The 14313-nt window shown below is 49.3% G+C and overlaps 1 protein-coding gene across 3 annotated transcripts in view; it reads right to left on the reverse strand.

Moving 5' to 3' along the window:
- Nucleotides 1-573: 573 nt before the first annotated feature.
- LOC140185393 (protein TMEPAI-like) overlaps nucleotides 574-14313 on the reverse strand; it is a 94929-nt gene continuing 81189 nt past the window's right edge. For 2 of the 3 annotated variants that reach the window (XM_072238762.1, XM_072238764.1), the window contains one exon: nucleotides 574-4269. In XM_072238762.1, the coding sequence (XP_072094863.1) occupies nucleotides 3724-4269 (546 nt within the window). In that variant the 3' untranslated portion in view covers nucleotides 574-3723. The remainder of the gene's footprint in view (nucleotides 4270-14313) is intronic. The other variant, XM_072238763.1, reaches the window with a different exon arrangement.

Consider the following 14313-nt stretch of genomic DNA (forward strand, 5'->3'; position numbering starts at 1 on the left):
GAGCAGCACCCACTCCTGTCCCTCCCTCTACACTAGGCACCCATACGTCCATCGCACCAACTGCAATACATTCAGTAAATGTGGTTGGAATTTAATGAAATGGTACTAATGAGAGCGACTGATAGATGAGTTGATGTAAACCTACATGCTGGCTGGAGGAACTCGGCGGGGGGAGGAACCGCCGACACCCAGCTTCTCGATCCCGCAGCGGGTGGGGAGTGGGGTGCAGACTCACATGATCTGCTGGCAGTCGGAAATGCCTATCCTCCCGCACGGCCCGCTGAATTCCTCTGGCTGTAGACTGGTTGTTGCTTCAGACCCTTGTGCTACTTCGGCCCCAATCATTCTTTAAAGAACGAAGCCCACCCCAGCGCCTGCCGCCCGGGACCGTAGACCCATCAATCTGAATTATTCAGGACCTACAGGCACCGTGTTGCAGCCCCAACGAAATAAAAAAAAAATCCAAATTCAGTATATCAGAATGAAGAACGAAGGGGGCTGGGGGTCTTACCGTTGGTTGCCGTTTATTGTGAGAATGATAATTGAAAATAAACCTGGCAAAATAACTACGCCTTTAATGGTTCCTCTTTAATCCATCTCGACTAGCCCAAACAGATTCAGACTGTAACAGTATGCAACGGCGCTGCAGGCTTGGTGTCACAGATTCCGTTCATTTTGGTTAACACTATTGTTTAAACTACATGCTATTCATACAATATCCATAATATGTGCATAGGATATTTGCATAATATATTCAAGTTATACACAGCACCAGAGACAGAGAAAAAGGAAGGGCGAGAATTGGTCAAAGCAGCAATTTAAACGAGGCACATTTACAGAGCCTGGGAGGGGGTTAACAAAGCTGAAATCTTAAAAATAAGCTCATGTCTCTTCTCCCCTTCCGGATTGCACACAGTTCCTCTCCCAGCCTGTAGAACTCTCAATAGGGCCCAACATCAAAACAAAAGCTGCCTCAATCAGGCAATTAAAAAAACACAAAGAAACTGGAATAACTATGCACAAATCATAAAATCCAGGATGGTGAAAGGTTAGTGCAGTAATTTCAGAGAATGCAACCCCCGGTTTGGGAAGGGGTGGGGTGTGTGTTCCTGTATCTCAACACGGGCCAGCACACCAACAGCGATTCATACACACACATATGGAAGGATTTCTGAAAGATTAAAAGGAAAATTGCAGCTGGAAACCACCAGCGGGAGAGCAGAAGGAGCAGACGGGAAGAGCACTAATCCTTTGGAGAAAGGATTGATGAAGAGTGCCACCGACTAGACGTACCGCCAGCTCCAGGATTATCTTAATCCAGCCCATGCATTGGGAAACTGTTCGGATAAAAAGATACCTACTGTTTCTGTGTTTGAGCAAATACCCAAGCTATCTGATATTTAGGAGCGTAGGTGGACACACTGTAACTCTGCACCCTCGGTCCAGCAGCCATATACTGTACCAGTTTTGGTGCATCGAACTGCAACGAGGTACTGACAATGAAAAATGGGTCTGAACTCTCGTGAGGGCAATTTAAGAGATCAATCTGGGCCAGTAAGTGTTACAGGATCATGTTATCCATTATGTGGGGCAGCAGATATTAAAATAGATTTAAAGTTAACAATTCAAATATATTCATAAAAGATCAGGATACTTCCAAAGTGATTTACGCCATTTGCAAATGACGTCTCATGCATCCAAATTCTGTTTCCAGCTATCAGGTAGCAACTTCCTTTTTCTGTAGCCCATTGCTGTAGAGAATTCTTTGAAGGGCGTATCATACACAAGGAGTGAAGTAATGGGTACCACCATAAACCAAAAAGATGGATTCATACCACATTCACTCACCATTTTCAACTTTATTTCTCCAATAATGCAACAAATTGCAACTGGATGCCATTCTGAGACGTGAGCTCATTTTAAAGGTTGGACTTTGGGGGAAGCTTTTGTCTCTGAAACTGCTAATTCTGAGAACCAGGGAAAGCTTATACTATAGACACCAGGTTACAACTGAAAACTTCAAACCTTCCTACCAGATACCTTGACCGAGGCAAGAACATTTCAAAAGCAACTCAATTAAAAAAAAAATGCCCAAATGCAATGGAAAGCTATCAGGACTTTTGACCAATGAGAATTCTCAATCCCCTGCATAACATGTCACTCTGAATAATTGTTTTAGGTCAAATTGTGGACTCCTCCCCTCTCCACAACCAACTGAGCAACTTCTCTATCATTGTGGGAAATTCCATACAGAGAGGGAAGTAGTCAGACTCTCTACCATCATAATTCAAAAAATTGTAGCCAGTTGTGGTGTTCAAAATGCAAAGATTTTCAATTTTAAAAAATCTCACTCTTGCCTTCTTTTTCCCAATCAATTATCCCTATTTTGATTCCCCCACTTTCCCGAGTCCTTAATTAGGGAATTTTGAGCTCAAAGCTAACTGAGGTGACTACAACGGAATTATTCTGCAATGTGGAACCACTGTATACAGACTATATTTCAACCATAGACTTGGGGTGGGTGTTTGTGTGTGGGGGTGGGGGGAAGCGAAATAAACTGCACCTAGCTCTGACGGTGTCAGAGCGCCAAAACGTGCAGACTGGTTCTAATTTTTGACGGGCTCCTGTCTCCACCCTCATCGCTCGGGCAGTGAAGATTAGCCTAGTCTCCATAACAAAGGGAATGGTCTCACAAAATGGTTCTGCGCGTGTATGCACCTGCTAAAAGATAGCAGAACTGTCACAAAATGGTGCCTTATTCCCCCTCCCAACACTAGGCATAAAAAGGACTCAATGTCTTTGGTTATCTTCCCCAACCATCTTGCAGCCTGACAAGTTTTTTTGTTTAAGCTGTACTGCACACTGGATTCACAGTATTAGGTCTGTCACCTCAGAGTCACAAGAGAAGCTTCCTTGCAAATCCCATTATCTAGCTTTGTAGCAGAATTTTATTTTGAATGTCATGTAATGCTTTAGCTTTGCTCTATGTTCTAGTATAAATGCAATTTCTCTTCCCAATGGAGCCAGGGCCTGTAGGATTTTACCTACAGCTGCGCGTAGCTCAGCATTTCTATAATGAAGACCGTATTTGCTCGCTTGTATGTCTGTGGCAGACACTGGAGGCCATTGCTATTACAAGCATCTGCTTGTTACTCATATTACAAAATAGTGCAATGTTTTAAAAGTGTTCATAAATAACTCTAAACCCCTGTCTTTTTTTTAAATACAGAATGTTAGAGACATATTGATACGGCACTCAAAAAACTGCCATCTCTCTCATCTGGGAACTAAACATATAGGCCATTTCAGTTACAAAAATACGCCTGCTTCCACATGCAAATTTCTCATTAGACATATTGCAAGTTTTTCCAAACATAAAATTTTGTGCAAATGTTTCTTTAAAGTTAAGGTAATTAAAGACAGCATTTTACGCACATTGTGTTACGAGACCTTAGTTTAAACAGGGTATTTGAACTCCCTTATCTAATGTAGCTCATAGAACCATCTGAATCTTTATACTCAAGTTTTTGATTCAGATGCAATGTAACTAAGTATTTTATACAACGAAGGAGTGTTGAGGGGGAGGGTGGGTGGTGGTGGTGGTGATGATGGGGTGGGAGGTAGGGGCAGGGGGCAGGGAGTGGGAGACAGTGAGCACAGCCGGGCTCATCCTCCTGTTCACCCAACGCTCTCTGGCTTACGTCGAAGTGCACAAAGTTGGTCTCAGAAGGGATGTCCCGTCTTTTTATCTTTGTTGTTCCGGAGAACTGTCCCTTCAAGGCCATTGTTCTGAGATTGCTCTGATCTGCTGCTGCCCATCACAGAATGAACACCGTGGCCCTGCTGGTGCTGGAAAAACGTTGACCCTGGGTAGTGGCCGATGACCTCATTGTAAGTGGGCGGAGGTCCTCCCATGCGGCCGTTGCTACTGTAGCTGGTGGCACTGATGCCCGAGTTACTGCTCGGCGGGCAGGGTCCCGCATTATAAATGGACGTGTCTATCAGGTCACTGTCGAAAATAGTCCTGTTCGGGGGAGCCCGCACCGACTCCCGGTTCAGTTCCATCTGCTGCTCGGGGTCACGGAGCTGGAGGGTGCACGGACCCTGGTAGGGAGGGGGCTCCTCGCCATCTGACAGCGAGATGGTGGGGGGGAGGTCGATCTCGTGCTGCAGGTAGGGGTAGGTGGGCTGGAAGCGGCTGAACCGGTCACGGTGCAAGAACGATGGCACTGTCAGCCTGTCCGTCGACCTGGGCGTGTAGATCTGCTGCTGGAAGAGAAGACAGGCAGTCAGTCATGTTCCTCCTGACAGGCACCCGGCGTTAAAGTCAGAAACCTGGCAAAGAACAAGAATCAGGCTTATTATTACTGACTAATGTCGAATGTGTGGCTGCGGTGCAGTGCAAGACATCAAAAATAAATATTGTGTAAAAAGAGGAACAGTGAGGTACGTTGATAAACATTTCAGAAATCTGATGGCAGAGGGGAAGAAGCTGTTCCTAAAACATTGAATGTGGGGCTTCAGGCTCCCGTACCTCCTCCATGAGGCTCGTAATAAGAAGAGGGCATGTCCAGGATGGCAGGGGTGGTTAATGATGGGCACCCTCAGTGGCAGGGAGGGCTGTACCACCATGGTCTACATTGTTGAGTCTACAATGCCTTCGGCTATCCTGTGCATTGGAGCTTCCTTGGGGAACAATCTGGCTTTAGTTTGTGTGGTCACACAGCCGTTAATGAAGTTCAAGCTCAATTGTTATTCAATACTAGTGAAGCGAAATAATGCTCCTTTGGTGCCAGGGTGCAAACACAGTAACCACACGCCCTGAAGAGTGACGGTGAACCAGACGCTGCCCTGAGGCCACATTCTTGCAAAAACAAGCACGCAGCAGTTCCTCATCTCCTGCAGCCAAAGGCAATGTACAGGCAGAGGAGACCCTGGCATATCAACAAACATTCAGGAGACCAGCTGGAAGAACTTGCTGTCTCCAGACATCATCTACTGGGTGGAAATGGGGCATGCCTTCTCTCCCCCCCCCCGCCCCCCCAGCTCTTGGAGAGGTTGGTTAATTGGCCACAGTCATTCGCCCCTAGTATAGGTGGGTGGTAGAATGTGGGGAAATTAGATGGGGATGGAGTAATAAGTTACAGGGAAAAATTCTGGGGCACAATTCAAAATTGATGAACCTTATAAGGCAGACTCAGGTCATGAATGCAGTTCCCTTTTAAGAAAATGGAAGCTGGGATGCTGCACTTGTCTACAGGTATGACTAACACACCTGTCTACAGGTATAATTGTAACACAGAAGGCTTAGGCTTCCACCCCCCACTATCCTGCCAACGGATGCACAATCTCTGGAAAATAAAACTGAAGACCTCAGAGCAAGATTGCTGTACCAGGGGGACATCAGAGACTGCTGTGCACTCTGTTTTATGGAGTCATGGCACAATTTCAGATGCAGCGCTACAGCCTGATGGCTTCACCATTCTCTAAAAGAAGGAACAGCTCAGCCTTTTAAAAGGTGGAGAAGGTGGAGCATGCTTTATAATTAACTTATCCTGGTGCATGAACATGACAGTTCTGTCTCAGTCCTGCTCATCTGACCTGGAACATCTAGTGGTCAACTGTCCATTTTATCTGCCAAGGGAGTTTGCCACCATCATCCTGGTAGTGGTGTACAATCCACCTCAGGCCAATGTCAGGCAGGCACTGGAGGATCCCAGCAACGTAATCAGCAGGAACGAAACTGTGCACCGATGGCTTCCCTAACATTGTGGGAGATTTCAACCAGGCCAGCTTGAAGTTGTCTCTGAACTAACACCACCAACATATCACCTGTGGAACACTTGACCACTGTTACACCACCATCAAGAATGCTTACTGTGGCGTGCCATCCCAGTCCCATACTTTGGACACATCAGAACATCTTTCAAGAGAGTGAAAGGCGTCAGGACCCGATGGCGTACTTGGTAGGGCACCGACCAACTGGCAGGAGTACTCAAGGAAAACTTCAATCCCTCACTGCTGTAGCCAGAGGTTCCCATCTGCTTCAAAAGGGCATGAATCATGCCAGTGCCCAAGAAAGGCAGAGCAAGCTGCCTCCAGTTATCTCCCAATGGCACTTGCATCTATTATAACAAAGTGCTTTAAGAGTTTGGTTCTGGTTAGGAACAACTCCTGCCTCAGCAAGGACCTGGACCTGTGGCAATTTGCCTATCACCACAACAGGTCTACAGTGGATGCAATCTCACTGGCCTTGGATCACCTGGACAACAGCAATATCTACATCAGGCTGCCGATTATTTACACCTCAGTATTCAACACAATCACACCCTTAATCAACAAGCTTCAAAAAGCTGGGCTTCTGTAGCTCTCTGCAACGGGACCTTTGATTTCACCACCTGGAGACGACAGTCTGGATTGGAAATAACCTCAAGGATGCGTGCTCAGCCTACTGCTCTACTCTCTCTACACCCATGGTTATGTGGCTGGACACAGCTCAAATGCCATCTTTAAATTTACTGACAACAAAGTACCACCTGCCCATCACCCACTTACCCCTCCAACCTGGTTCCAACTGCCCATCACCCACATCCTCGTTCATTTTCCTTCCTTGGTCTTCTTCTCCCACCCCCAAAACTGCTCACCACCCATTTCAAACCTGTCACCCCACCTCCTCCCCCCGGCCCCATCTCACCGCTCCCTCTCACGTGTACAAACTGGACATTTACCCTTTACATACTCAGTCAGTACCTGCTTCCCCAGATGCTGCTCGAGTTGCTCCAGCAGTTAGTTGTGTTGTTCTGTATCCCAGCACCACCTGCCTGGTTTCTCCTTTCTGTTTACCCAACTGCTCAGAGACGCTGGCCCTCCCTCGTCACCTTCTGCCCCTCGGTGAGGTTGCCCCAGCCTCCCGCTCCGGTGAGGACAATCCATGCCTGCCCGGTCCTGCCTCACAGCTAAACTGCAGTGCGCTGTACTGTACAACTCCGTTCATCCTCGTCGCCCTGCACTCCTGTCGCGCTGCCAAACCCTTCCTGCAACTCTCAGGGTGCTGCAGCCGTGGTCTCACAGAAACAGGCACTCTGGCCCCACTGTAGAAATCACACTCCTTACTGTTCCCAGTTGCCTGCAGTCAGCCCATAAACCTCCAAACCCTTCCCCTCCATCTACAAATGCTTCCTAAATGCTGCAAATGCACCTGCCTCAACCACCTCATTCCAGATACCCATGACCTTCTGTGTAAAATAGGTACCTCTCTTATCTTGTTATCTGGACAGTCTAGCTTTGGACTTCCCACCTCAGGGAAAAGAGGATGACCCCCTTATCCATACCTCTTACGTCTTTACAAACTTCTATTCTGGCACAACGACGCAGCCGATGTTCTCACCGGTTCAGCCAATAGAGAGCCCTGTGTGTCCTTACCCAGCTTACCTATCTGCTACCTTCAGGGTTCCTGAGCACCCTATCCTCCCATTTCCACACCTCATCTCCCCTCGCCACACGGTGGCAGAAAATGCCGGTGACGAATGCTGGCAGAAAGATTAGCTCCTTGCATGTAAACACACTGTATCCATGTGTGTGAAGCTGGATGGACGCCAGTGTTTACAAGAACATTTTGTGACGCCTGTTCTCCTGTCCTTTACCCCCCGGCAGCCAGAAAAAGGAATGGTCTCAAGTTGTCACCACTCTCTCTACTACATCATGAAGGGGTGGGGGTGAGAGATCCGTTAAACTATCCTCAGCTTGATACCAAGAACTCAAAACTCAGCAGGTCAGGCAGCTCCTAATGAGGGGAATAAGCAATTGTTGTTTCAGGCCGAGACCCTTCATCAGGACTGGAAAAGAAAGGGGTAGAAGTCAGAATAAGGTAGGGTGAGGGGGAGTGGGAGGTGGTGATAGATGAGGCCAAGAGGTGAGGGGCTGAAGGGAGGTGATGGTTAGGTCATGAGGGTGGGGGAGGTGATGGTTAGGTCTGAGGGTGGGGGAGGTGATGGTTAGGTCTGAGGGTGGGGGAGGTGATGGTTAGGTCTTGAGGGTGGAAGAAGTGATGGTTAGGTCCGAGGGTGGGGGAGGTGATGGTTAGGTCCGAGGGTGGGGGAGGTGATGGTTAGGTCTGAGGGTGGGGGAGGTGATGGTTAGGTCTTGAGGGCGGAAGAAGTGATGGTTAGGTCCGAGGGTGGGGGAGGTGATGGTTAGGTCCGAGGGTGGGGGAGGTGATGGTTAGGTCCGAGGGTGGGGGAGGTGATGGTTAGGTCATGAGGGTGGGGGAGGTGATGGTTAGGTCCGAGGGTTGGGGAGGTGATGGTTAGGTCCGAGGGTGGGGGAGGTGATGGTTAGGTCATGAGGGTGGGGGAGGTGATGGTTAGGTCCGAGGGTGGGGGAGGTGATGGTTAGGTCCGAGGGTGGGGGAGGTGATGGTTAGGTCATGAGGGTGGGGGAGGTGATGGTTAGGTCCAAGGGTGGGGGAGGTGATGGTTAGGTCATGAGGGTGGGGGAGGTGATGGTTAGGTCTGAGGGTGGGGGAGGTGATGGTTAGGTCCGAGGGTGGGGGAGGTGATGGTTAGGTCATGAGGGTGGGGGGAATGATGGTTAGGTCTGAGGGTGGGGGAGGTGATGGTTAGGTCATTAGGGTGGGGGAGGTGATGGTTAGGTCCAAGGGTGGGGGAGGTGATGGTTAGGTCCGAGGGTGGGGGAGGTGATGGTTAGGTCATGAGGGTGGGGGAGGTGATGGTTAGGTCTGAGGGTGGGGGAGGTGATGGTTAGGTCTTGAGGGTGGAAGAAGTGATGGTTAGGTCCGAGGGTGGAAGAAGTGATGGTTAGGTCCGAGGGTGGAAGAAGTGATGGTTAGGTCCGAGGGTGGGGGAGGTGATGGTTAGGTCCGAGGGTGGGGGAGGTGATGGTTAGGTCATGAGGGTGGGGGAGGTGATGGTTAGGTCTGAGGGTGGGGGAGGTGATGGTTAGGTCTTGAGGGTGGAAGAAGTGATGGTTAGGTCCGAGGGTGGGGGAGGTGATGGTTAGGTCCGAGGGTGGGGGAGGTGATGGTTAGGTCATGAGGGTGGGGGAGGTGATGGTTAGGTCTGAGGGTGGAAGAAGTGATGGTTAGGTCCGAGGGTGGGGGAGGTGATGGTTAGGTCTTGAGGGTGGAAGAAATGATGGTTAGGTCCGAGGGTGGGGGAGGTGATGGTTAGGTCATGAGGGTGGGGGAGGTGATGGTTAGGTCCGAGGGTGGGGGAGGTGATGGTTAGGTCATGAGGGTGGGGGAGGTGATGGTTAGGTCATTAGGGTGGGGGAGGTGATGGTTAGGTCCGAGGGTGGGGGAGGTGATGGTTAGGTCCGAGGGTGGGGGAGGTGATGGTTAGGTCATGAGGGTGGGGGGAATGATGGTTAGGTCTGAGGGTGGGGGAGGTGATGGTTAGGTCATGAGGGTGGGGGGAATGATGGTTAGGTCTGAGGGTGGGGGAGGTGATGGTTAGGTCATGAGGGTGGGGGAGGTGATGGTTAGGTCCGAGGGTGGGGGAGGTGATGGTTAGGTCATTAGGGTGGGGGAGGTGATGGTTAGGTCATTAGGGTGGGGGAGGTGATGGTTAGGTCTGAGGGTGGGGGAGGTGATGGTTAGGTCTGAGGGTGGGGGGAATGATGGTTAGGTCTGAGGGTGGGGGAGGTGATGGTTAGGTCATGAGGGTGGGGGGAATGATGGTTAGGTCTGAGGGTGGGGGAGGTGATGGTTAGGTCATGAGGGTGGGGGAGGTGATGGTTAGGTCATTAGGGTGGGGGAGGTGATGGTTAGGTCTGAGGGTGGGGGAGGTGATGGTTAGGTCCGAGGGTGGGGGAGGTGATGGTTAGGTCATGAGGGTGGGGGGAATGATGGTTAGGTCTGAGGGTGGGGGAGGTGATGGTTAGGTCATTAGGGTGGGGGAGGTGATGGTTAGGTCCAAGGGTGGGGGAGGTGATGGTTAGGTCCGAGGGTGGGGGAGGTGATGGTTAGGTCATGAGGGTGGGGGAGGTGATGGTTAGGTCATTAGGGTGGGGGAGGTGATGGTTAGGTCTGAGGGTGGGGGAGGTGATGGTTAGGTCTTGAGGGTGGAAGAAGTGATGGTTAGGTCCGAGGGTGGGGGAGGTGATGGTTAGGTCCGAGGGTGGGGGAGGTGATGGTTAGGTCATGAGGGTGGGGGAGGTGATGGTTAGGTCTGAGGGTGGGGGAGGTGATGGTTAGGTCTTGAGGGTGGAAGAAGTGATGGTTAGGTCCGAGGGTGGAAGAAGTGATGGTTAGGTCCGAGGGTGGGGGAGGTGATGGTTAGGTCCGAGGGTGGGGGAGGTGATGGTTAGGTCCGAGGGTGGGGGAGGTGATGGTTAGGTCATGAGGGTGGGGGGAATGATGGTTAGGTCTGAGGGTGGGGGAGGTGATGGTTAGGTCATGAGGGTGGGGGAGGTGATGATTAGGTCCGAGGGTGGGGGAGGTGATGGTTAGGTCATGAGGGTGGGGGGAATGATGGTTAGGTCTGAGGGTGGGGGAGGTGATGGTTAGGTCATGAGGGTGGGGGGAATGATGGTTAGGTCTGAGGGTGGGGGAGGTGATGGTTAGGTCATGAGGGTGGGGGAGGTGATGGTTAGGTCCGAGGGTGGGGGAGGTGATGGTTAGGTCATTAGGGTGGGGGAGGTGATGGTTAGGTCTGAGGGTGGGGGAGGTGATGGTTAGGTCTGAGGGTGGGGGAGGAGAAGGGGTACACCTGCCTTTGGTTCACCACTTCTTCCCTTTATACTACTCTCTTCCCCAAGCAGATTCCTTCTTCAGCCCTTCCAGCTGCTTATTTCACCGGCCCTCTCCCCTTGACTGGTCTCAGCTATCACCTGCCAGACTGTGCTCCTCCCAGCACCTTACTCTGACCTCTGCCCCCTTTCTTTTCAGTCAGAAACGTCAACTGTTCATTCCCCTCCCAAAGACGCTGCCTGATCTCCTGAGCTCCTCCAGTATTTGGTGTGTGTTGCTCCAGATTCCCAGCATCTGCAGAATCTCTTGAATGAGTCATTTCGCTCTAACATACAGTGCCAGGGGGAAAAAAGCAATCAAAATCCTTCAGTACGGTGCATTGCAGGTAATCTTTAAATTCATTATTCAGAAATTGTTCTCATGACAGCTCACGGGACCATTACTACATTTGTTCTTGTTAATTATTTTAACATACATTCTCTGTTTATACAATTAACCACTTGAGGAGAAGCAAGAATGTTCCCCCGTGTCCGGGCCAGTAACACCTAGCACTCAACTAACATCACCAACAGATTATCCTATTGCTAACAGGCTGAAATGCACAACCAGGTAAGAATGGGTTGGGGCTTGCATCCTTGCCGCCTACACTCCAATTGCCAGCTCTGTTGCCTGCCGGCTGGCCCCAAGCTCCCTTCGTACACACAGAGGAGGAGGAAGTTGTCCCGACTACGTGTGAGAGAGACTCAGGAATGTTGAGCTCCAGGAGGTGGAAGAGACGGGCAATGCAAAAAGCAGATCACGGCCAGTGTTCCTCTCCCCACTGCCCGGGCCAAAACAGTCTTAGCGGGAGCTGCCCTTGGCCTCTGTGGTGAGGTCTGAGTGACTGGCTCCCACCAGCACTCCACTAAACATCCTACTGATGGATGGCCCATCTGGGAGAAGGATTTTAGTGCAGAGCTGCCTGCAGTGGGAAACACCCATCGACCTCTACTCACAGTCTTAGCTCAATGCAACAGTTATAAACCTCAGAAGGCAGAGGAATGTGGACAAAGCTCTGTCCCTGATGGAACACCGGCTACAAACCCAATGAGCTTTTCCAGAACAGTGAACTGTTTACCACTGGGTGGGGGACTTGTCCTTATGACACTCTTCCCATCTCCACTGACATTTATCTCAACCAATATTCTCAAAACAGAACATTATTTATCATAAACGCAAGAGATTGTGCAGATACTGGAAATTCTGAGCAACACACACACACACACAAAAAATGGTGAGGGAGTCAGCAGGCCTGGCAGTGTTATAAAGGATCTTGGTCTAAAACATCAACTACTTATTCCCCTCCATAGATGCTGCCTGAACTGCTCAGTTCATCCAGCATTTTGTGTGTGCATCCAGTTAATCACTTTACTGACTGCGAACTCCTGCAGTGCCACGGACATGATTAGCAACAGTGACTGAGCACTCGGAGGCTTCTCCTGGTTCCTGTGTTTATTAACGTGGTGTTGGGGATTGCAATGCCTTCCATTGGGATGCTGGCTTTGTCAAACCCGACAGCCAGATGCAAAGCTGCCCAAGTCCATTCCAACAGGAGGCAACTTCCACTTCTCACACTAGCTACGGCATGGAATGGTTGTGACCCTCTGCAAAATATCTGGTCAGAATCAAACTTTCTGCTTCCAACTTGCAAACTGTTTTCTCTAACTAGACAATGTCCATTCACAGACATTGTCTAACTCATTGAGTTCCTCCAGATTCCAGCATTTGTAGTCTTGAATTAAGCCATTCCATCATGACCGATTTATTACCTCTCTCAACCCCATTCTCCTGTCTTCTCCCAGTAATCTTTGACACCCTTATTGATCCAGAATCCTTGGGGAGAGGAAGGAGATCAGTTCCCAGGAAGACAGTACTCTGTTTCTATGTATTGTACTGGAGAACCCAACGACATGCAGCAGAGCAATGCTTCAAAACACTACAAAACATTCTGCAGAAGGCTAATGCTCATCTTTTCTCTTTTACTATTACAGCAGAGCAAAGCCTCAAGGTATCCTGTGCAAAAAAGAAACCACCCTCCTACTCTTGATCTTAATGTTTACATTCCGTAGCTGGCCCTGAACCAGCAGCTGTATGCTGAAGTCCATTGCTTAACAAGCCATGGACAATTCTAAGCCCATGGAAGGAGAAAGGAACAAGGATGCCTGATAGAGAACAGGAGACCCAGGATGCAAGAATGAGCAAAAAAATTAGTTGGGATGGCAGGTGTGTGGTGTTCTGCAATACAACTCTAGCCATCTATTATTAAAACAGAATATATTCAAGTAACTTTCTATTCCCCCCTCCACCGAAAGCTGACAATTAAGGCCTGAGGGTTGTAGGAAACAAGTGCAGAAGAGGAGATGGGCCTAGCACAGATAAGCCACAAATCACAATGAACAGCAGGGCAGGTTTGAGGGGCCGAGTGGCCTACTCCTGGCTCCAATGCTTTTGAGGCACAATGTTTGAAAAATAAATTGGTTGGGCATAAAATCGCAACGTGGGAGGGAGAATGAAGACCCACATCACCATGTGTATTCTGCAGGCTGTCTACTAGTGAGGAAGGCAAAGCAACAGTGGCTGTTTTATAGGAGCTGTGCATATTCCTTCCTGTGCTCTCTAACCCAGCTGTCGCACAAAAGTATTGAGATCTTTACAGCCTCTTGTCATTGTAGTCAAGGGATCTCCCGTACATTACATAGGAACAGAGTACTCTGTCCCTGGGAAATTATCTCCTTCCTCTCCCCCCACCTCTTCCCTATTTTATCTCAACACAACGATGTTAGAGTGTCAAGCACTTACAAAAGCAAAACTCAGACAAGGAAAACTGCAACTTTTACACTAAAGTCTGAAGCAGAATTAAAAGCATAGCCTTTCCTCTCCCTGCATTCCTTCTTCCCATTCTACCATAAACGTGCTTGCAAATATTGAGATTTACTCACCTGAGTATCAAATTATTCTATGTGGAAATTAATAAAGTCACTTTCCTCTCCAAGGAGATTTTAAATTACTGACCAGTTCTGATCCCAGTAAAACATATCTTGACCATTCTTTGTTACAATTATTTATAAAAAGCAGGTTAGCTCAGAAGTACCTCCTCGCACCATTTTATTTTTTTATTGTAACTTACAATAATTTTGTTTTGCACTGTGCTGCTGCCTACAAAACAACAAATTTCAGGCACATGTCAGTGATTCTGATCTGGGTGCAATGAATTGTGCTCCCAGTAGGTGGTGGTGTTGCTCCAAAGACAGAGGGGCTGAACCTTTCACCAACTGTGGGCGTCCCTTGCTCCAAAGAGAAAGTCTACATGTGGCCGAACACCGCAGGGACCTGTGAATGTCACAGTCCATGACCACTTCATCAGCAGCAACCATCTTAACATTCTGCTCCTCCTTGGCATGCGAGGGGCTCTCGTTTCACTTTGCTCCTCACCTGAAAGACCCTGGGCCTCCACCTTTTCAACTGACAGGACAATTAGGTCAACGCAAAGCTCGCCAGCAAGTCCATGTGGACAGAGTGGCTGCAGTTCAACAAAATGGTGGCTGTGTCCCCAGCAGCTACTGTGT

The sequence above is a fragment of the Mobula birostris genome, chromosome 2 (genome assembly GCF_030028105.1).
Source record: "Mobula birostris isolate sMobBir1 chromosome 2, sMobBir1.hap1, whole genome shotgun sequence".
Taxonomy (NCBI): Eukaryota; Metazoa; Chordata; class Chondrichthyes; order Myliobatiformes; family Myliobatidae; genus Mobula; species Mobula birostris.